The sequence below is a fragment of the Paralichthys olivaceus genome, chromosome 18 (assembly GCF_024713975.1).
Source record: "Paralichthys olivaceus isolate ysfri-2021 chromosome 18, ASM2471397v2, whole genome shotgun sequence".
In the NCBI taxonomy this organism is placed as follows: domain Eukaryota; kingdom Metazoa; phylum Chordata; class Actinopteri; order Pleuronectiformes; family Paralichthyidae; genus Paralichthys; species Paralichthys olivaceus.
This window is the reverse complement of record NC_091110.1, coordinates 1,004,870-1,028,211: the sequence shown is the minus strand read 5'-3', so window position 1 is coordinate 1,028,211 and position 23,342 is coordinate 1,004,870. Positions and strand designations below refer to the sequence as shown.

The window sequence follows — 23,342 nt, the reverse complement described above, 5'->3', positions numbered from 1 at the left end:
AAGGTCCACCACTGAACACTGAAAAGGGATGATGTGCTTCAATCCACACCACTCCTCAAAAACCTGCCACTTACCACTGTAAAGAGAGCGAGTGGAGGAGGCTCTTGCGTTCTGAATGGTGTCAATGACCTGCGCTGGCAGGCCTGCAGCACTCAAAGACCACCTCGCACGGGCCAAGCCCCTAGTGCCATGCGGTCTTTACCAAGACATGGCGACCCTGGAGAAAAGGCAGGAATGTTTCAATGTTAGAAACACTTCCCAAAGCTCCAGAACATTTATATGAGAATGAGCCAGGCTCTGATCCCATTCACCGTTCTGCCCAGCATGGTTGCTACCTATCCTCACAGGGACGTGTCCGTTGTCATGGTTACTATGGACGCCGCCGCACCCAGCGGAACCTCCGCCGCGAGAGCTGCCCTGTCTCTCCACAGCCGGAGATCTGAATGACCCTGAATTTCCCTACCTAAAGAGGGAGAGGCACTGTGTCAGAGATATTAACCTCCCTTCTGATAGCGTGACGAGATAAGGGAGAGAGTTTATGTTGAGACCCAGGTGTTCTGTGCACTGTGCGGGCTCTACTCGGCTCTTCGCCCAGTTTATATTGAACCCGAGATCCCCAAGATGATTTATCACCATAGCGCAATCTCTGACCGCTCGTTCCGGCGAGTGAGAGCATATCAGATAATCATCTATGTACGAAAACATTCTGATACCGCTGCTCCTTAATGGAGACAGTGCTGCTTCCACACATTTGCTGAACACTCTCGGAGCTAATGACAGCCCGAAGGGGATGGCCTGACACTCGTAGGCTTTGCCCTGAAAAGCAAACCTGAGAATTTTCCTGTGTGCGGGATAAATGGCAATGTGAAAATATGCGTCCTTGAGGTCGATTATAACAAACCAATCGCCCGGACGGATTGATTGACAGAGTACCTTGTGTGTCAACATCCTGAACATGTATTTGCGTAGGTGTTTGTTTAACACGCAGAGATCTAAAATGGGGCGAAGGGATGAGCTCTCTTTCTTGGGAATGAGGAAGTAACGATAGTAAAAACCTTGCTGAGCTTCCTCGCTCAGGACGGCTCTGATCATTTGTTTGTTTAATAGTGATGCTATTTTGTCCTGTAAAACTCGAGCTGCAGCCCCCTTGGCTACTGAAGCCAACACGCTGTTGAATCTGGGTGGTTTCATAGCGAATTGTAATCTGTACCCCTGAGATATAGATGACAAAACCCATGGATAAACTCATCCATGAGTCATCTCGCTGCCCGGGCAGGTAACACGCTCGCTTTGTCACACAGCGACTGGCGGGATCCATGTCCCAACAGAGGAGCCTGAGCTCCCCCTGTGGGAATGGAGGGGGCATGACAGTGTTTGTCTTTGTTTTAATTTTCTCTTTGTTTTGGGGAAAACAACTCGACCTCGTCCACGTGTGAACTTTATTTTGTTACACAGAGTGAAAGTGCTTGGTGACACTGTGTTACCTTCTGTCCCCAACTCTCCTCCTCTTGAACGCGAGGGGAGAGGAACATAGAGACCTCTGGACCACAGAAAACTGCCTGAGTCTCTGAACCGTGAACTACGGGGATTTAATTCACCCCTGATTCCCTTCTTTTCTTCATGGGACGGGGGCGGGAGAAGCTGGGGTTGTCAGGGCGCCTGCTTCCTCTTCCCACACCTGGGGTGTTGGGTGCGGTTTCTTGCTGCTGCTGCCGCGAGGGAGCGTTTGCCCAATGGCTTTTGGTTCTGTTGAGCCTGCTGACCAGCTGTCTGCCTCTGTGGCCTGCCTCCCCACTGTCTTCCCCTCACCGCTTCAGCTGCAGCAGCAAAGCCAGCTACAACTACACCAATGAGCTAACACGGTGCAGCCAGCTAACGGCTCGCCTTGACGCGTTAGCCTGATGCTACGTAAACACAGTTGTTGGCTACTCCAGTAACTTAATACTGGTTAGCCTAATGAGCTGCTTGTCGCGACGCGGACACTGCTCAGAAGACCGTGTGTAGGTACTTACTCGGCCAATCCAGACTGAACCTGGAGCCGCGTTCGGCGTTGTGAATCCTCTACGGGTCGTCTATGAACTGTTAAGTGGGTGTCCAGGCTAGCTTGGCTAGATTAGCTGAGGGCGCTTCATTTCGTTCCTCACAGGAAGAAAGCGAGAATGAGTTGAGAGGGGCGGGTCGGCTGTGGTAGTATGAGGGGGCGGGGCCAGACAGTGACCTGTCTGTCAATGACAGATGTTCTGTGAACACTTGCCATAGTGAAACACTGAACGAAGTTAGAAAAAGAACTACCACACCATAGTGAGTATTTTAAATTTAATCTAAGTTATCTTGATTTTAGTTGAATTTAACACAGCTTGATATATTTGATTGGTCAGAATTAAACTAGATTTCTGAAACTGGAATTATCATCATAATTAAGTTGCAAATGTCTGACATCCATATAAAAAAACTGCATTGTACAAGAAGATACAAAGGTTACTTTTTCGAATAAACTGGAAAGGGTAAGATGTAGCTTTTCTTTTATCTGATTAATCAATCGAAAAATAATCAACAGATGAATCTTTTATCAAAATAATCCTTAGCTGCAGCCCTACAGTGAATATATGCAGAATATATACAGTGTGAGATTGTGTACATATATGTGGGGTTTCCTTGGGAAAGATACTAAAGCCTGAATTGCCCCTCATAGAAAAAGTGCTGCCCTGTGTATGAAATTTATGAACGTGTTAATAATTGGCAATAAAAAGCAGTTTGAGTGGTAATCAAGTCTATAAAGATGCTATATAAATATATGCTATATAAATGAATATTGCCGTTTATAATTAATTTTGCAATTATGGTCTTACTGCTGCATGCAGGAACGACCTGCGATACTGCTCATTTAAACACTTTGGGTGGATCAGTCTTTTACTGAAGGAGCTGCCCAGTGCTCTGTTGGTATCAGGGGCTATCAGGGGAAATTTGGGGTGTAGTGTCTTGCTCAAGGACACTTCAGGACTGGTAATTGAACGCCAACATTCTGCTTAGTGGATAACCCGCTGGTCTTCCTAAGCCACGGACTGATTCACCCAAAGTGTCTAAATGAGCAGTATCGCAGGTCGTTCCTGCCTGCAGCAGTAAGACCATAATTGCACCAAAAGCCAACCAAAGCCCACAAAATTGAGAAAAGGGAAAGAAAAACAAAAGTGTGATGCTGTGCATTTTCACATAATAACACTGACAGCCAGTGTCTCTGAGTTCACCATTAGCAGTCAAGGTGTCATAATGGTTGTTGTTTTTTCTCAGGGTTCTGTTTGGGACTCTCCGATCAGGTCCAGGCCCTTTCTCCCAGTTCGCTTTGCCACTCCACAACCACCACGTCCAGATTTTCTGTCTCTGAGACTGTCACAAACTGTCAGGTAGGGTTTAATCACAGACTCTTGCAAGACATCCAATGTATTCAATTGTTCCAACAGCAACTGTTCCATTAACATTTAAAAAGGAAATCTGTCTAAAATATACAGCTGTAATGTTCAGCTTGGACATTGAAGAAAAGTCACTTAAAATACTTTATTTTTTGGGCATTTATTGTATTATTTTATTGTATTCAGAGTAGGTAAGATGGCTTGTGTTTTTAAATGTGAATAGAAGCATAACCAATAGAACATCCATTAGCATGCAGGCAGGCTACCAGGCAACATTTCCACATGCCATGGGTTTTGTTTGGTGCCTTTTATTTGTTAGACCCATATTGTTGCTGTCAGTTAATGGTTAAATAGCTTTTTCTGGTTTGCCTTTCTCTCTCTCTCGTGTGTGTGCGCGTGTGTGTGTGTTATCAGACGTACCAACAGATCAAGGCAAGAGGAGCATGTCAAGTTTATCGCTCTGGAAGGGACAGGTATGACACACTGGATGTTGAAACTATCATTATAAGAGTGTAAGGATGTTTGATGATGACCATAATACATTTTAATATTTTGTAAGCATATGTGCCTCTAGCCAATCAGTTTAAACAGTTGCTCAAAGGCATCTTGAGATATGAGCAAGTATGTGATAGGTCACACAATCAATATTGCTCTTTACTGCCTTAACTTATGGTAAAAACAATAGACAATATATAAAGACACGTAAACTCCAGATCTGAAAAGTGAAGCTAATGCTGAAGTCCTTTATAGTGCACATCACAGAGAGCCAACAAAATTTTCCCCCACAAGTCCTTATAGCTTCATTAGCTATATTTACTCCTTCTAATCTGTATAAATCTGAAAATAGTCACTAACTAGAAGAGAATTAAGATCCCATACCTCAGCAAAGGCCCAACAGTTCAACCACTTTTAAATTCACTAGATCCATTTTGTTTTTTGGATCTTCACCAGATTGCAGATAATTATAGATATCACCTAAACATGCCAGTGTTTTTTTTGTTTTGTTTTTTCGTTAATGTCCCTTTTTTATTTATGAATCATTTCCCAATGTGACATGTTGGTATAGGAGGAACGGTATTTCTAGTTTGATTGAAAAACAATCCATACACAGAACAAATTACATTTCCAATGACTACAGTATGCTTGTCTCGTTTTTCCAAAATTACATTTAGCCTTATAATGAATCAAACAGGATTAATGTTTTTATTGGGGCCCGAGCACAGAAGGTGTGAAATACCTATTTGTTTTGTTGAGATTATTATTGTAACAAAACCCTACTGGAATTGGAATTTACTTTTGCCTAGAGAAATCAAATTTGGCACACATGTATCATGCCAAGATGCACAAAAAATCCTCTTACCACTCTTTGCCACAACCAACAGAAGGCTGGACATTTTGGGGATGTTTGGCCAGAAAAAAGGAATTGGTTTTCATGTCCACCTATATTGCCCAGTCAGCCTCAAACTTCACTTGTATGAGAAAGGTTGACTCTCATCAGATCCATATGATAATATTCAATACTAGTAGAATGTTTTGTAACTTGACATGCCATGCCTAGCTTTTTCATTTAATCCACCTCAAAACTGGTCAGGGAAGCCTTGACATGTTGGTGATGCCATGTTGTTGAAAAGCTTCAGTGCACATAATCCACTTCGTCTCACACTTGACATATATGATGAGAGTCATGACGTTAAAACACACCCCAAGGACAATTTTGGCAAGTGAAGCAAAATGGCTCAACAGCTCCACCCACAATTTTTCATTAAAATAGCCCCCGCACCTTGTTTGAGCTATAGTTATACAATTTGATAGGCTAATGTAACATGAAATGGTGTTCCATGCACCATGCATTCATGCTCTGCATGTCAATATATTTGCTGCCCTAGATAATAAACTAAAGACTATTCAGATTATTGTCAGGGTTAAGTTTAGTTTTTCCATCAATGAATCATAATGGGAACAAGAGAATAAGTAGAGAATAGATAGAAAACAGAGAATTAGAAACGACAAACATTTATTTCTAAAATGGGTTTTATATATGGTTGTGGTAAAATGGCTTCCACCACCATCTCCAAATCTTGCAGTTGAATCAGGTCACATGTGCTACAAAATCCTGCTCCAAAATATTTTATCTGATTGACTTCAAATTTGCTATACGTCGTGTTCTGAACTTTTTGTTGGCTTGGAAGTCTGCCATTTTGAAATTCATTTTCATATTACAAACGTTTTTGAGTACCTTAGTATGCACAAATACTTGCAATACTTTGCACTGGTATTTTAAGTTGTAATTTCTTTGATTAGGTTTCACAATTTGCTATGGGTGTATATATCTGACCCACTACAATACCTGTAAAGTTTTAAAGATTTCCTGGCTCTCAATCTACTCAATCAATACACAAATGAGTAGCTCGTTGCCACCCTGTGCAATGTTCTTCATGGTACTGCCAGAGACTGGTGGGACGTAGGCTGTCATAAAACTCATACTTGGAAGGAATTCCATTAACAGTTCCGTCCTGCTTTCCTCACAGATGACTGAGGATGAACTAGCAGAGAGGTTGTGAAATAGAGTTCAGGGAGTGGGAGAAAGCATAGCTTTGCAAACATACATACATATACCAACTACCGAGAAGGAAGTATGAGTAGTGAAAAAAATGTAAGGAAAGCATCCAATCATACTTTCTCTGAGTGGAGAGTTAACAGGGTTAATGGACCTTCACATCAACAAGCTGCCAAAACCTCCCCTGTCTCAGAAGGTCCTTGGGTGCAAACACCTTTGTAAACACATCAACAAGCTGCCAAAACCTCCTCTGTCTCAGAGGGTCCTTGAGTGCAAAACACCTTTTCACTTCCTTGCAAGTAGTGCTTTGGATCAAAACCATTGATCCATCGAAATGAGCCACCATCCTTCATCATACACCCTGATTAATAAGGTATAAAAAGGGGACCCTTGTACCTAGTAGTTGGAGAAGGAAGACAACTTCTGGGGTGTGAAATGACCATCATTGTGCAATCTTAATTAGTGACATTGTTTGTAATTGTACATTGTTTCATCTTGGATGCCCAGAGCCTTTTTTTCCCCATTATAATGCTGAATTTCCTGCACGGCTCGCCTACTTCTCAGCCATAGCCTTGTTGATCTGGTTCCTCTGCCTCCATCTCACGATATTGTACAGTCTGGCATTTGCAAAGCTCACCTCAATAATTTTGTGAGGAATCAGTTATGCCAATTACAGTAGAACTCAGAAGTATGCACAACAACACTGGGGTGTACCAGTGTTCTCACACAAAAAATCGTCCTCACGTAGACGATACTCATCAAGTGGAGGCCCTATCCTGTTTCCCCCTCCAAGCTTCAGGTCATCAGATGGAATGTGGAGAAAATGTGGGAAAATTACATAATTGAGCCATCAACCCTTCCGTATGTTGCTCTAGTTGTTTTGGTACCTAAAACACTTATACTGCTACTCACATTGATGCCTATTCCATACCAGACATCCAGGAAATATTGTAGTTCCTATTGGTAAGTGGATGAAGACAGCCAAGAAAAGTAATGCTTAAGAATGCCCCAGCCACCTCACAAAGGCTGAGGGAAAAGACATACTTGGATGACATCATCATATATTCAAATTCATTTGACCAACACAGTTATGATGTACAAGCAGTTCTTGACAAACTACAAGAAGCTAACCTTACTGTGAACATGAAGAAGAGTCAGTTCTTCCAAACCTCCCTGAAGTTTCTGGGCCACTTTATTTTTGCTGCTGGAGTTCAATTTGATTCTCTCTGCTGACCTCAATGCCACTGTTTGAAGGTATTGAACCACTCAATGCCCTTAAACGGAAAGGAGCCATGTTCATGTGGACGTCTTCATGTCAGGCAACCTTTGAGGCCCTAAAACAGAAACTGGTTTCTATAACCAATCCTTAGTAACACTAACTCCTATTCATTGTTTACACTGATGCCAGCGATGTGGGCTTGGGATCCTTCTTGGATTAGCAGACTGGGCTGGGAACAGAACAGATACTCGCCTTCGCCAGCCATACTTTGAACCAGCAAAGTTATTCCACAACTGAACACCAATGTCTTATCTGGGCTCTGGAAAAAAGAAGATACTACTTGGAAGGTTGACATTTACAGTGGCGACGAATAATTTGTCTTTTGTTTGGGTTTTAAGACGCATAAGCCCAGCACTTGACTGATGTGGTCGGTCCTTCACTTCCAGTAAATCTCCTTTTCGGTAGAATATCTTAAAGGAAAATACAATACAGCACTGGATGTTCCCCAACACCAATCCGCAACTTGTGCAGCTGTGCTATACTCCAAGAGAGACCCCTCTAAGCACCTACAAGTCACGAAAGCCCAGCAAGATGATTCAACTATCCAGAACCTGTATGACAAAATCATTGAAACAGGAGAGGAGATCAAAAATGCGAATATTAAGTTCACTCTGTTCAAAGACAAATAATTCAGAGTGGTGCAATTACCTCATTTAACCTAATACAAGGTGTACAGTCCAATTTTCATATGCCAACAGCTACCCTTCCAGTATGACAATACTCTATCCTCAAGATACAAAACGTACAAAAGGTTGCAAGCTCTTTTATATTGTCCTAACATAAGCATGGATGTGAGAAAACGTGCAATATTGCCAAACTTGCCAACTCTACAAACCAGAGTCCTGAAAACCTCCAGGTGCTTTCTCTCGAAGCTTTATTAGATAGGTCAGAATGTGGACCTCAGTCCATATCTGGACTCAGATGAAAACATGAAAAGCCTGGCAGAGAATAATCCTCCATTAAATCTTGGAATAAGAGAACACCCTGATGGTTAAAAACGTCCCCTAATATGCATGCCTTGTTTAGACCATGGTAGAAAAATTAAAGGTGTACACCCAGATGAAAGTGCATTAATTTGCCAGATGGGTGATAATTTATATTTACAATCAAAAGAAATATGATTTCCTATACTGTGCCATATGGATAGTGTATTAGAAATGATAGGACCCATACGTGACGCAGATCTTGAATTCTAACTGGAGAGGTTTTGGTAAGGAGACACCACTGAAAGAGAAAAAGAGGCATGTTATGTTTTTTTCAGTTTTGTTTTCATCTATCCCCCCATTGGCATAGGTATTTGTAGAAAATGAGGAAAGAGAGGGGTTTTTTTTATTATCAGTTCTTAGCTTTGGATTCAGCCAAATACTTTAGGTGCTATTTAGGTACGGATCACTGTCCTTTTTTTTTAATACAGTATGAAGACGGATTAGAATTGGGTGGGTCTTTAGTGGATAAGCAGTGTAATAGGAGGAGAGGAGCTGATGCATGCTGCTCTGTAGTGTGCCATGATGGTGCTCTCTCAGGTGGCAGCGCCCAATGGGCCACATGTCTCAGGTTAAAGGCTTGATAATAGAATAGAAGTTTAGTCGCCTTTTATAACTGACTGCTGCAGTCTCCCAATTATCATACTTGGTTGCTTCCCATGTCAGGATTGTTAAGTCTCAATTATGTTCTGTCAATTGTTATGTTCGGGGACTCTTATTGTGAAAAACCCAAAAGAGGAAGTAGCGAATGTGAGCAGGAGTTGGAGGTTATTTTACGGAAGTTGTTGTTTTGTGCTTTTGGCGGACTGGAAGTAAAAGTGTTGCTATCTACCAGATGAAGTCGTTTTCATTCTAGTTTAACAAGGTTGCTTTGTTATTAGAGGAGCTGTTAAGTTCAGTAGCATAGCTGCTATATGCTAGTGAAATCAAGTGCAGCGTTTATCCTCAATGTGGGGGTTGGTGCAACATGAAATTATGTAAAAATACTATCTAGTATCAAGCAGGATTAATGATGTTGTTTTTTTTAAGGTTGTTGTGAAAAAATGACCATAATACATTGAAACAATATTAAACTAAGATATTACTATTATTATCATAATTTTTAAATCCTTATTAATGAGAAAATACTACATTTGTGGGTCTTCCATCTTGCTGGTGATTCGCAAGGCATTCTGGGAAATTCTCATAGCCCTTAATTTTAAGGGTGGGTCTGAAAAATCTCCCATTTCTAGGCCTGGACAGCCCTATCACTTGGTCCTCCCCCTCCATCCCAACAGGGATCAGAATAGGGAGAAGGGGTGAAATGGGACTGGGCCTAAGCCTTTTTTGGGCCATTTAAAATTGCCTGCTTCGAAAAATATATTTGGACATTATTGTGTTAATGGGTGTTAATCAGTTTGTAGATATAGCCAATGCATGTTACCCAGGGAACATTTTCATCGCACCTAATTTCAGCTGCCAGGGGCTCCATCACCAGGCAGAACAACAGGGTGATGGTGATCCTTGACCCGTGCCCCTTTCCAATTAAAAATATGCAGATGTGTAACCGTTTGTTTGTATTACAGCTTCTCGCTGTTTAAGGAAGTACCCACTTGAGAGGTCATTACCTTTTCTAACCTATTTGCCAGGACTTTTGACTAGATCTTTGTATTTAGTGGAATAAGGGAGATAAGTCGATAGCTCTTGCAGCCTCTGAGCACTGCTTTCAGAGCTTCCCAAGTAGTCCCAGTAGAAGGTGCTGTGGGTTTAATTGTTTCTATAAATCGTTTAATTTGAGTTCTAGGGTCCTCCTTAATTTCTAGCTTGGATTGGACTGGATTGATAACCCGTCGCACATCAATATAACCCAAGGCCTCGACCATATGCCTTAATGCCACTGCAGCTCGAGATGTCCTGCGATCTAGAGTTGAGTCTAAGATTAGATTAGATTAGATATACTTTATTCATCCCACAACGGGGAAATAGAGTGGCATGATATAAAAAGTATTGTAATGTAAAGTATATAAGTAATATTGCCAAAGTAAGTGACCACGATATAAATAATATTTCAAAAGTAAGTGACCATGATATAAATAATATTGCAAATTATTATTATTATAATCTCCGGCTTCTCATATTTTTGCCTCCAAATCAGCAAACGGTGGTTAATCTCCATTCAGAGCATATATATTTTGCATAATAATTGCATAATTGCATTATATTTCTGGATCTGGTTAAATTAGAATATCATGGAACAATTTGTTTCATTCGATAATACAATTCAAAAAGTGAAACTATTATAGATTCATTAAACACAGAGTGAAATATTTTGGTTATTATTTTAAGCGTTTATTTCTTTTAATTTTGATGATTATGGCTTACAGCTAATGAAAACCCCAAATTCAGTGTCTTAGAAAATTCAAATATATTGAAAAAGTTCAATACCATGATGTCCCACTCTAATCAGCTAATTAACTCAAAACAATTGCAAATATTTTCTGAGCCTTTAAATGGTCTCTAAGGCTGGTTCAGTAGGCTACACAATCATGGGGAAGACTGCTGACTTGACAGTTGTCCAGAAGACAGTCATTGACACCCTCCACAAGGAGGGTAAGCCACAAAAGGTAAGTGCTGAAGACGCTGGCTGTTCACAGAGTGCTGTGTCCAAGCATATTCATAGAAAGTGGAGTGGAAGGAAAAAGTGTGGTAGAAAAAGGTGCACAAGCAACAGGGATAACTGCTGCTTTGAGAGGATTGTGACGCAACGGCCATTCAAGAATTTGGGGGAGATTCACAGGGAGTGGACTGAAGCTGGAGTCAGTGCATCAAGAGCCACCACACACAGACGTATCCAGGACATGGGCTACAACTGTCGCATTCCTCATGTTAAGCCACTCCTCAACCAGAGACAAGCGTCTTACCTTGGCTAAGGAGAAAAAGGACTGGACTGTTGCTCAGTGATCCAAAGTCCTCTTTTCAGATGAAAGGAAGTTTAGCATTTAAATGCGAAATCAAGGTCCTAGAGTCTGGAGGAAGAGTGGAGAGGCACATAATCCAAGTCCAATGTGTCCACAGTCAGTGATGATTTGGGGAGCCATGTCATCTGCTGGTGTTGGTCCACTGTGTTTTATCAAGTCCAAAGTCAACGCCGTCTACCAGGAAATTTTACAGCACTTCATGCTTCCTTCCACTGACAAGCTTTATGGAGATGCTGATTTCATTTTCTCGCAGCACCTGGCACCTGCCCACATTGCCAAAAGTACCAATACCTGCTTTAATGACCATGGTATCACTGTGCTTGATTGGCCAGCAAACTCTGACATGGACTCTGAACTGACCTGAACCCCAGAGAGAATCTATGGGTTATTGTCAAGAGGAAGATGAGACACCATATCCAACAAAGCAGACGAACTGAAGGCCACTATCAAAGCAACCTGGGCTTCCATAACACCTTAGCAGTGCGACAGGCTGATCGCCTCCATGCCACACTGCATTGATGCAGCAATTCAAGGTGACATTTCTGTATTAAAAATCCTTTGTCTTATTAGTCTTGTTGTGATTATGTACTTTCCCTTGCGCGGGGTACCATTATGTACTTTCCTTCACCATTAAATGGTGTGCTTTTGGGCATTCAATAAATGTGGCTATCAGAGAAATATTAATATTAAATAATAATTAAACTGATAAAATATAAATCGGGGCACCACCTTTCAAAGGAAGGGAAAAGATAGCCAATTTATTGAATAAGTCTCATGAAATTACTGACTACAAATTTGGAACTCTGATTAATAATTAAATAAATAACTATAACCAAAATTACCACATCAGTAGCTAGCAAAGTTGAAGGATATGCAGTTCTTGACAGTGTAGAGGTTGTCAAAATTCACACTTATAAAAACATTAATTAAGAGAATAATAAAAGTATAAACACACAAACTAATAAAAGGTGTACTAACTATATACAGATGTGTACGCAAGTATGCGCGCACGTGCGTGAGATTCAAAATGGCGTCTGGCCACTATGAAGACAAAAGGCCCCCTGGAGTGGTGAGACCATGTGGCTGAGATCACATGTGTGTTAAGTTTGTGGAGATGAGTGTGTGAGGTGTTGGTGCCAGGTTAAAGAAAGTAGTTCGATGCATGCAAAGAAAGTGATCAGCATAACAGGACTAACATTAACTTTCAAATAACATATTACCAAATATCACAACAACACAAGTCAAACTTATAAACATCACATGAAATAGAAATAATATTAAACAGTCCTTTGCTTAGCCTAGCGTAATAATAAAGCCCAGTTGTGTTACCCGTCCATGAAAAAGAGGGAAAGGTCCTTTTTGGATGAGCTGTTTGAAGTCCAGTGAAGTGGTCTTGTTGATTTGTGGCTCCTGTTGTGCATCTGCTGGTCAGACCTTGTGTTGTGGCCAGTTGTGCCAGCAGTTTTACCACCTATGTGTGAAGATGAAGCACCCTGGGAGACTGAGTTCTGGAAGCTCTCCTTTGTCTCCAGAGCAAAGGAGACATGTGGTCAGGCTTTTGACTACACATGTAGGCCCAACTATGGTTCACAGATACCAGGTCCCAACAGTCTTATGTAATATTCTACTTTTCTGAGATACTGAATCTGGGGTTTTCATTAGCCGTAAGCCATAAGCATCAAAATTAAAAGAATTTAATGCTTGAAATATTTCAATCTGTGTGTAATGAATCTATATAATATATGAGTATTACTTTTTGAATTGAATCATCAAAATAAATGAACTTTTCATGATATTCTAATTTATTCAGATGCACCTGTATATGTGTGTGAAATTTACCATGGGTAGACCTCTCCCTGATCCTCTCATCTCCCTTGCGTCATGTTACAAGCCCATACAGCCATAAAATAATCCTTTATTAATCCCACAATGGGGAAATTTGCCATCTTGCATTCCGTAAATTTATCATGTTTCACCTGATAGGCCCTGGAGAAATCTGGGAAGATCATGATGCAGTTGCCATCCCAAATCAGCTCTGCTTTGTTCTGTACAGAGCGTAGAATGAGCTCTCTGTCAGCCGAGTGTAGAAAGCTGACTATAGTTCCAGAGAGTCAAACGCCTTTTCTGCATCTAACGATACGACTGCCAAGGGAAGCACATTGGAGGAAGTCTCAATTGTATGTAATAAGTGGTGTATGTTGTCATAGGCTAAACAACCCTTATGTCTGATCTGGGTGAATCAGAGACATTATGGAGGAATCATGTCTTCTAGAAAGTACTTTTTGCATACAGTTTAAGATCATAGTTCAAAATAGATAAAGGTCGGTAACTAGAGAATTCTTGAGGGTCCTTACCCTTTTAAGAAATGATTTGGTCTCCATGGGAAAAAAATTGAGTGAAAATTTTACAGTCAAGGAGGAAGTGCCATAGCTGAGAGAGAAGGAATTTCATCCATTTCATTAAATTTAGGCATTAAATATTTTTTTTGTGTTCTTTTAAGGTAATTGGCAGCATCTAGTTAGGGGGGCTTGCATATCTGAGAGAGTAGGTAGAAGTCAAAAATATATGTCATATGTCCCATATCATGACATAACAGTCTTCTGGTCCTTCAGAATAAAAAGAAGTGAAGGTTTTGTTTATTTATTATATGCAAGAGGATGAAACTTTGCATGAAGCTGGTGCAGGGTTAGTAGAGTCAATATCCTCCAATACATTTTTATGTTTTAAATATTCCAAGCATTTCAGTCTTTTAGTTTAGTTTAGCCCTGGGACATTAAATTTCAAGATGTTAAGACTAACTATAGATCACTATAAGTAAGAAAGCTTTCCAATACATCATCATCACTGATATAAACTGGGGATTAAGAGAAAAATAAGGGAAAAAGAAAGGTAGGGAGAATTTAAATTATTAATTATTTTCAACCACATTCTTACTTTTGTCTTCCTATGAATACCTTCTCTTATAAATAATATAGTTGTTCCCTAACTGGGAGGATAATAACCTATGGGGTTAATTGAGAATTTGAATATCTACAGGAGTTGATCTCTTATCTTGAACTTAACCTTCTCCAGAGCAGGTTAGCTGTTCAGCATTAGTTACCATGGTGATTTACCCCCGATAAGAAGTAAACGAGCTTCATAGGACTGAAAAACAGATAAGCGCAAATCCTGCTTCATAGTACAGACCTCTGTTTTATCTGCAATAAAGCCATTGTGAGTTCATGATCAACCAGATTATTTTTCTTTTTTTTGCACCAATTTAATAGTCAATGTGTTTCATAAAATAAATCTGAATTTACGTTAAAATAGTTTAACTTTTCAAAATAAAGCTCTGTAATTCAGGAAACAAAACAAATGTGCTTTTACTTTGTAGACAGATTACTGAAAGAGAAGTAATTCTATGAATGTTGCTGGCAGCTCCCGCAAATATCTTGGCCTGGGTCTTTACTGTTAAGTGGTTTAAACTGCACATATATTTCATATACATAGTTCTCAGTTAATTTCTAACCCCCTGAATAAAAGGAGTGCCTGCAGGATGTCTGTTAATGCAACTGTGACCTTCATTCACATCAGAGGGAATAATTAATCAATCAATCAAATCTTATCTGTATAGCCCATTGTGGGAATACTCGGCCCACTCCGGGGAATGACGGGAGGAGAGAATGGCTGGCGTAAAGTCTTTTATTATCGTTGCCTTCCTTGGCAACCCACCCACACATGTATGTTTGTCTCTGCTCTTTCACTTCGTCTCGGTGGGTCTTCAATCCCGCTCACACACGCACACGTCCGCCGCTCTCGGGGTCTCGGGACGCCAGCCTACTACAAGAGGCAGAACCAGGTTACAAGCATGCTTTTATTGATTGCCCTGATTACCTGATTCTGCCCAGCTGTCGGATCACCGGCTGAGCCACTCCTCCCTGTTGTCCAGCAGTTGGCGCCCTAACCATACCCCACCGCCACATACCCCCACCGCCCGACTCAGGCCGGGATCCCGCCGGCCGCAAGCCCACCCCCCCCCTCCGCCGAGCGGGAGAGGAAGTCGGCCACGACCATCCGGGTACCCGGCCTGTGGATCACCTTGAAGTTGAATGGCTGCAAAGCCAGATACCAGCGAGTGATCCGCGCGTTGGCATCCTTCATGCGGTGGAGCCACTGGAGCGGGGCATGGTCCGACCAGAGGGTGAAAGGGCGCCCCAGGAGGTAATAGCGGAGGGCCCCGACCGCCCACCGAATGGCGAGGCACTCCTTTTCCACCGTACTGTAACTCTTCTCCCGCTGAACCAGCTTCCTGCTAATATACAGTACGGGGCGGTCGGTCCCCTCCACCTCCTGGGACAAAACGGCCCCCAGCCCACTGTTCGAGGCGTCTGTCTGCAGGACAAAAGGGAGAGAAAAGTTAGGAGTATACAGCAGTGGCTTACCACAGAGGGCTAGCTTAACCCTCTCAAACGCCAGCTGACACTGCTCCGTCCACTGGACCGGATCTGAGGCACCCTTTCGGGTCAGGTCGGTCAGGGGGCTGGCCAGCTCTGAAAAGGCTGGAATAAAGCGTCTGTAGTAACCGGCCAGACCCAAAAACCTCCTGACCTCTTTTTTCGTCTTGGGCGCTGGGCAGGCCGCAACCGCTGCGGTCTTCTCTACCTGCGGCCGCACCTGTCCGCCCCCCAAGTGGTACCCCAGATACCGTACCTCCCTCCGTCCCACCGCACACTTCTTCGGGTTGGCCGTGAGCCCCGCCCGCCTCAGGGACTCGAGCACCGCCCCCACCTGCCGCATATGCTGCTCCCAGGTCTCACTATAAATGATCACATCATCTAAGTAGGCTGCAGCATATGCGAAGTGTGGCCGCAGAACCCGGTCCATGAGGCGTTGAAATGTGGCTGGGGCCCCGAACAACCCGAACGGAAGTGCGACAAACTGGTACAAACCGTACGGAGTGGAGAAGGCCGTTTTTTCCTTGGACTCTGGAGACAAGGGGATCTGCCAGTCGCCCTTGGTCAAATCCAGTGTCGTGAAAAAGCGAGCCGTGCCTAGCCGGTCCAGGAGTTCGTCGACCCGGGGCATTGGATAGGCATCAAACTTGGACACCGCATTCACCCTCCGATAATCCACACAGAACCGTGTTGACCCATCGGTCTTGCGCGCAAGCACCACGGGGCAACACCAGTCACTGTGGGATTCTTCTATTACCCCCATCTCCAGCATGGCCTGAAGCTCCGTCTGCACAATTTTCCGCTTGTGCTCCGGCAAACGATAGGGCCGTGAACGCACCGTCACGCCCGGGGGGGTCTCTATGTGGTGGTGTATGAGCGTAGTGCGTCCTGGCAAGGGGGAGAACACATCGGCAAACCGCCGCTGCACTTTCGCAACCTCTGCTCTCTGGCTTGGCGAGAGATGGTCGTCATAACTGACCGGGGCAGAATAATCCGGTTTTGATACCTCCGGTCCCAACTCATCTCTCTCGATCACCGTGGTAGCCAGAGAAACAGAGGCCACCTCTCTCCACTTTTTAAGGAGGTTGAGGTGGTAGATCTGTGTGGCCCCACCCCTGTCAGACCGCACTACTTCATAGTCTACCTCCCCCACTCGTCGTGTGACCACGAAGGGCCCTTGCCACTTGGCGAGTAATTTGGAGCTAGAGGAGGGGAGCAATACAAGGACTTTATCTCCCGGATCAAATGTTCTTAGTTTCGTCCCTCTGTTATACAGGCGCTGCTGACGTTGCTGGGCCTGGAGCAAATTCTCCCGTGATAATACCCCAAGTGAATGGAGTTTTGCTCGCAGGTCCAGCACGTACTGAATCTCGTTTTTGGAAGCGCTCGGACCCGTCTCCCAGTCTTCTTTTACCAGGTCCAAGACGCCCCGAGGTTTCCGGCCAAACAACAGTTCAAATGGAGAAAATCCTGTGGAGGACTGGGGAACCTCCCGCACTGCAAATAACAGAGGGTCTAACCATTTATCCCAATTGCGGCTATCCTCGTGCACGAACTTACGAATCATGTTCTTTAGTGTCTTGTTAAACCGCTCCACCAGCCCGTCGGTCTGTGGGTGGTAAACACTAGTCCGGATTGAATGGACGCCCAGCAATTCATACAGCTCGCGTAGTGTACGTGACATAAAGGAGGTGCCCTGATCCGTCAGGATTTCTTTCGGAATCCCGACACGGGAGATAACCTGAAACAGTGCCTGCGCCACGCTCTTCGCGGAGATGGTCCGCAGCGGCACTGCCTCGGGATATCGCGTTGCGTAATCCACTAGAACCAACACAAAGCGATGTCCCCGTGCACTCCGGTCTAATGGCCCGATGAGGTCCATGCCAATTCTCTCGAAAGGTACCTCAATCAGTGGAAGAGGGCGCAACGGCGCTTTTGGTGTGGCCGGCGGGTTAACCAGCTGACATTCGCGACAAGACGCGCACCACCGACTCACGTCCGCGCGAATGCCCGGCCAATAAAAGCGGGCCATTATCCGGTTCAGTGACTTCTCATACCCTAGGTGCCCGGACATGGGGTTATAGTGAGCCGCCTGGAAAACCATTTCCCGACGGCTTTTCGGCACCAACAACTGGGTGATTTCTTCTCCTGTCTGTGTGTCACGGCTCACACGATACAACCTGTCCCTAATGATCGAAAAGTGTGGGTGAGAGTGTGCTGCGTTCGGAGAAACAGCGGAGCCGTCAATACTCACCACCTGATCGAAAGCGTGGCGGAGGGTCTCGTCCCGAGACTGTTCGAGTGGAAAATCGTCCATGGGGCTCACCGGGGGGATTAGAGGAGCCTCCGGGCGAGGCTCCGCTAGTCCCGCCGCCCCCCCGACAGTCTCGGGCTCTGTTTCCCCGGTGAGCACCGCACACAACTCACATTTCCCTACCGCACGTGAACGCACCCCCACCGCCGCTCTCGCCTGTCCCCGGAACCCCGGCCAATCTGTGCCCAAAATCAGGGGGTGCGTGAGACGGGGACTAACCCCTGCCTCGACTCTATGTTTTTTTCCCTTATATGAAATTAGCAGAGTCACCACTGGGTATTCGTGAATATCCCCATGCACACACCTCACCTTCACCCACGATGCCTCCATCAATGCCCCCGTTCGAACCAAGCGCTGGTGGATCATCGTCTGATTACAGCCCGTGTCCAGCAGAGCTTGGTGTGTACCCCCCTGTATACATACCGGTATATGGTACGTCTCTCCCGGGCCGTGGGAAGAGGCTGGCGGCCCGGCCACCCTGACCAGCTGCCCCACCTCCATCAGCGGGCACTCCCGCCTGAAGTGGCCCGACTGGCCGCACCGCCAGCACTCCTGCCCCGGCGTTTGAGGAGCCCCCCATGGTGCCGGTCGACCCGGCGCGTAGGCTGGGCCCCGAGGAGCAGCCTCTGCTCTCGCATTCCCCGGTCCCGCGGGCGGAGACGTCCCGCCGGGTAGGGGTGGGGGAACGCGTTTCCTTGGGGCCGGTATGGGACGCCCCGCCGGGACGCCCTGCTGCCGGGCTTCCTCCTTCTGACTCCTCCGGGGAAGGGAGAGGTGGTCCTCTGCCAGGATGATGGCCTGTTGCATGTCAGCGGGGCGGTGGCACTGGACCCAGTTGGCCGTGGAGGTGGGCAAGCCGGCGATGAATTGCTCCAGCGCCACCTGCCCCACGACGTCCTCCGCCGAGTTGTGCCCTGGCTGGAGCCATCTCCCCGCCGCATCGAGGAGCTGCTGCGCGTAGGCGAAGGGGCGGCCGGCTTCCCCGAAGGTGAGGTCCCTGAACCGGCGTCGGTGTCCCTCCGGTGTGCAACCCAGCCGGTCCAGGATTGCCTTCCTCAGCCGCTGGTAGTCCTGCCGAGAGGAAGCCGGCAGACTGTGGGCGGCCAGCTGCGCCGCACCGGTGAGCAGCGGCAGCAAACGAACCGCCCTCTCCTCCTCCGGCCACCCGCAGGCCTCCGCCGTGCCCTCAAAGAGGTCCAAATACGCCTCGGTGTCGTCCTCCGGTGTCATCCTCTGGAGGGACACCGCCGGCGGCCGCCGGGAGCTAGTCCCCGGCTCTGGCGGCGGGGTGGCCGGACGCTGGATCCACTCCCGCAGGAGAGCCCGGTCCTCCCGCTGTTCTGCCGCGATGGTTGTGAGTGCCTGGGTCTGCTGCTGCTGCATCGCCAACAGGCACTGTATTGCCTGTTCCCAGCCGCTCTGTCCCTCCATTCTCCTCTCTCCGTCCCTGTTCGGGCGCCACTTGTGGGAATACTCGGCCCACTCCGGGGAATGACGGGAGGAGAGAATGGCTGGCGTAAAGTCTTTTATTATCGTTGCCTTCCTTGGCAACCCACCCACACATGTATGTTTGTCTCTGCTCTTTCACTTCGTCTCGGTGGGTCTTCAATCCCGCTCACACACGCACACGTCCGCCGCTCTCGGGGTCTCGGGACGCCAGCCTACTACAAGAGGCAGAACCAGGTTACAAGCATGCTTTTATTGATTGCCCTGATTACCTGATTCTGCCCAGCTGTCGGATCACCGGCTGAGCCACTCCTCCCTGTTGTCCAGCAGTTGGCGCCCTAACCATACCCCACCGCCACACCCATATTCAGAAATCACAATTTGTCTAATAGGGCTTTAACAAGGTGTGACATCCTCTGCCCTTAACCGTCAACAAGGGTAAGGAAAACTACAAAAAAAACTTTTAGCAGGGGAAAAAGCCTGAGAGAGAGCCACATGTGAGTGACAGACAGAAGTGCAATAGATGCCACATGTAATGGAGAACGTCAGAGAAATTAGACTAAGATTAGATTAAGATTTTTCTAACTGCGCGGAGAACACAGTTTGCATAGTTTTCAATTTAATCTGATGACCAAAGATTATATATATATATATATATACAGCTCTGGAAAAAATTAAGAGACCACTCCAAATTTTTCTTAAATCAGCATCTGTACGTGTATGGCCCACCATTCCATTCCAGTGTCTTTTGAATTCCAATACAGGCAGACCTGATTCTACTTAATGAGGTACTGATTAGGTGATCACCTGAACCAAATCTTATTTAATGAAGAAAAGTATAAAAACCACTGCTGTGGTCATCACTATCCTCTTGCAATAGGACGAGCTGGATGGCAGAAACAGTGCTAGTAATACCTCAGAAGTTAGTGGAATAAACAAAAGTGACTACTGACCATGCCAAAAGAGTTGAAGACAAGTTTTGAGTGAGGAAAAGAAGGCTTCAATTCTGTTTTTACTGGCAGAGGGATACAGTGAGCATCAGGTTGCTTCCATCCTTAACATTTCAAAGACGGCGGTTCATGAGAACAAGGTCAAGCAGCAGACTTTAAGGACAACAAAGCTGCAGAGGACCAAAACGACTCTCCACTCACCGGGATGACCACCAACTCATTCGAATGTCACTCAACAACCATAGGATGACATCAAGTGACCTCTAAAAACAATGGCAAACGGCAGCTGGGGTGAAGTGCACGGCAAGGACGGTTAGAAACAGGCTCCTAGGGGCAGGGCTGAAATAATGCAAAGCTAGAAAAAAGCCCTTCATCAACGAGAAGCAAAGAAGATCCAGGCTGAGGTTTGCAAAAGACCATAAGGATTGGACTATAGAGGACTGTAGTAAGTTCATCTTCTCTGATGAGTTAAATTTTCAGCTTTGCCCGACACCTGGTTGTCAAATGGTTAAATGGAGACCTGGAGAGGCCAACAAGCCACAGTGTCTCGCACCTACTGTGAAATTTGGTGGAGGATCGGAGATGATCTGGTGGTGCTTCAGCAAGGCAGGAATTGGGCAGATTTGTCTTTGTGAAGGACGCATGAATCAAGCCAAATACAAAGTTGTCCTGAAAGAAAACTTGCTCCCTTCTGCTCTGACAATGTTCCCCAACTCTGAGGAGTGGTTTTTCCAGCAGGACAATGCTCCATGCCACACAGCCAGGTCAGTGAAGGTGTGGATGAAGGATCACCACATCAGGACCCTGTCATGGCCAGCCCAATCTCCAGACCTGAATCCCATTGAAAACCTCTAGAATGTGATCAAGAGGAAGATTGCTGGTCACAAGCCATCAAACAAAGCCGAACTGCTTGAATTTTTGCGCCAGGATAGCAATGTGAAAGACTGGTGGAGAGCATACCAAGATGCATAAAAGCTGTGATTGTAAATCAAGGTTTTTCAACCAAATATTGATTTCTGAACTCTTTAAAACATTAGTACAGTGTTGTTTAAAATGAATATGAACTTGTTTTCTTTGCATTATTCAAGATCTGACAACATTGCATCTTTTTTATTATTTTGACCAGTTGTCATTTTCTGCAAAGAAATGCTCTAAATGACAATTTTTTTTGAAATGTTGTCAGTAGTTAATAGAACAAAACAATTTTTTTAATTTTTCTCAAACACATACCAATAAATAGCAAGACCAGAGAAACTGGTTATATATATATATATATCCATCCAACATTTGTGTCTTTGGCAGTGTAAGCAATCTATCCTGATTGACCTGTATTATGTCTTTGTGTCCAGTGATTCCTCAAGGAGGTGTAAATGACAGAGCCATCAGCACACCTAAAGGTACAACTTTAAATGGTTTTGTGTGGATATCTAAACTTAAAATATTGGAAAATTGTAAAGTACATTTACATACACATAATACCTTTAATCTTTATCTAATTGCCAAGGTGCAGATATACTCATTTCATTACTCAATTTTTTAAAAACTTCTATAACCCTCTTCTTGACACCCAACCTAAACCCCCCTTTCCATCTTCCTTTGCCCTGTCATTCAGGTGGCAGTGTCAATTTAACTTTTGATGAAGGAGTCAGCGCAATCTTCAGTGACCAAGGAACAAGTAAGTTACTCCGATGACAGTAAAGTATGACAGAAATGTGAAAATGTAAAAATCTTGTGCAATGTACAATCACACTATGGACAAAGGCACAAAAAATAGATTAACAATTATTCAACTGTAAATTAATCATAATTTGTGAAGGTAAACTGAATGATGAAAAGTATACTTTGTATCAACACCACCCCTTTTTTCACATTTATAGTTGCAACATTCTGTGAGAAAGTGAAATCATAATTTCACATTTTTTGGGGGAAGTTCCAGTATGATATCTTATTCCAGCTAGCTGGACCAGCAGAAGTGTATTAGACAAAGCCCTACAGAAAACCATTCGATATCTGCACTATAGAGAAGTCCCTTCACCAGGTTTACACCATTCGTTGTAAAATCAGCAAGTCCATCAGTATGAGTGAGATACTCACAGCAGGGAGATAAGAAAGGAGAAAAATAGACAGAGTGAAGTGAGCCCCAGAAAAGTGTAGCATTATAAATAATATGCAGTCGTTATGAAAAAGGTGCACCAGCTCCTATCAGAGCAGATGTATATAATTAAATTAATAACTCTCTGGTAAACTGTCCTCACCTGAATCAACTGCTGCCTTACCTGTATGTGCAACCCACTTACGCATCAAAACATCATTGCCAACAAGAAAAACCTTCCTCTTAATACACTTACTTACACTTATTTAATAAAACAGCTTTTAGTTCCCCTTTAGCAAGCAAACTTGAAACAGGGATACTATAATACACTATTATTTTCTGCAAATCACTCTTTTTACACTTATCGAACTGGCCACAAACTCCTCCAAATCAAAGGCTGCCATACTGACCCAGAAAAAACACACAGCAAAACTAGCTCACAGCTTTCAACGTCATTAATGCAACTGTACAGCCAAATTACTTTGTTAGCCAAATTAGCTCAGCAGCCACAAACAGTTCACACCTACCAGTGGCAAACTTGATAAACTTTGATACCGGATGTCTCACACAACCAGCAAACATCAGTTTTAACTCTGGTCTTAACAACAACAAACTTCCTCAGATCCTGCCTAATCAAAACTTTTCCTACCTATCTTCTGGGCTCATGGCGACTTGAACAGGACTGTCTAGTCCGAGGAAGCTGTGTAATGTTACATTTAAGATAGATCCAATCGACATCCACCGCAGACTATCTCAACAAAAGAAAACAAACACTTATCAATTACCCAATCAGCTTTATCAATCCCGGACTAGTCTAATATATCTGATTAATATTGTTTAATATATCTGATATATTATCAGCCCAGAATGGGAATTTTATATTATTGTTTATTTATCGGAACTGGAAATCATAGCCTATAAAAC

The 23,342-nt window shown here is 44.3% G+C and overlaps 1 protein-coding gene across 2 annotated transcripts in view; it reads left to right on the top strand.

Annotated features, from left to right (window-relative positions):
- Nucleotides 1–23,342, top strand: part of ncapd3 (non-SMC condensin II complex, subunit D3) — a 69,512-nt gene that overhangs the window by 40,857 nt on the left and 5,313 nt on the right. For both annotated transcript variants that reach the window (XM_069514348.1, XM_069514347.1), the window contains exons 30-33: nt 3,289–3,401; nt 3,822–3,880; nt 21,676–21,723; nt 21,939–22,001. In XM_069514348.1, coding sequence (XP_069370449.1) covers nt 3,289–3,401; nt 3,822–3,880; nt 21,676–21,723; nt 21,939–22,001 — 283 coding nt within the window. The remainder of the gene's footprint in view (nt 1–3,288; nt 3,402–3,821; nt 3,881–21,675; nt 21,724–21,938; nt 22,002–23,342) is intronic.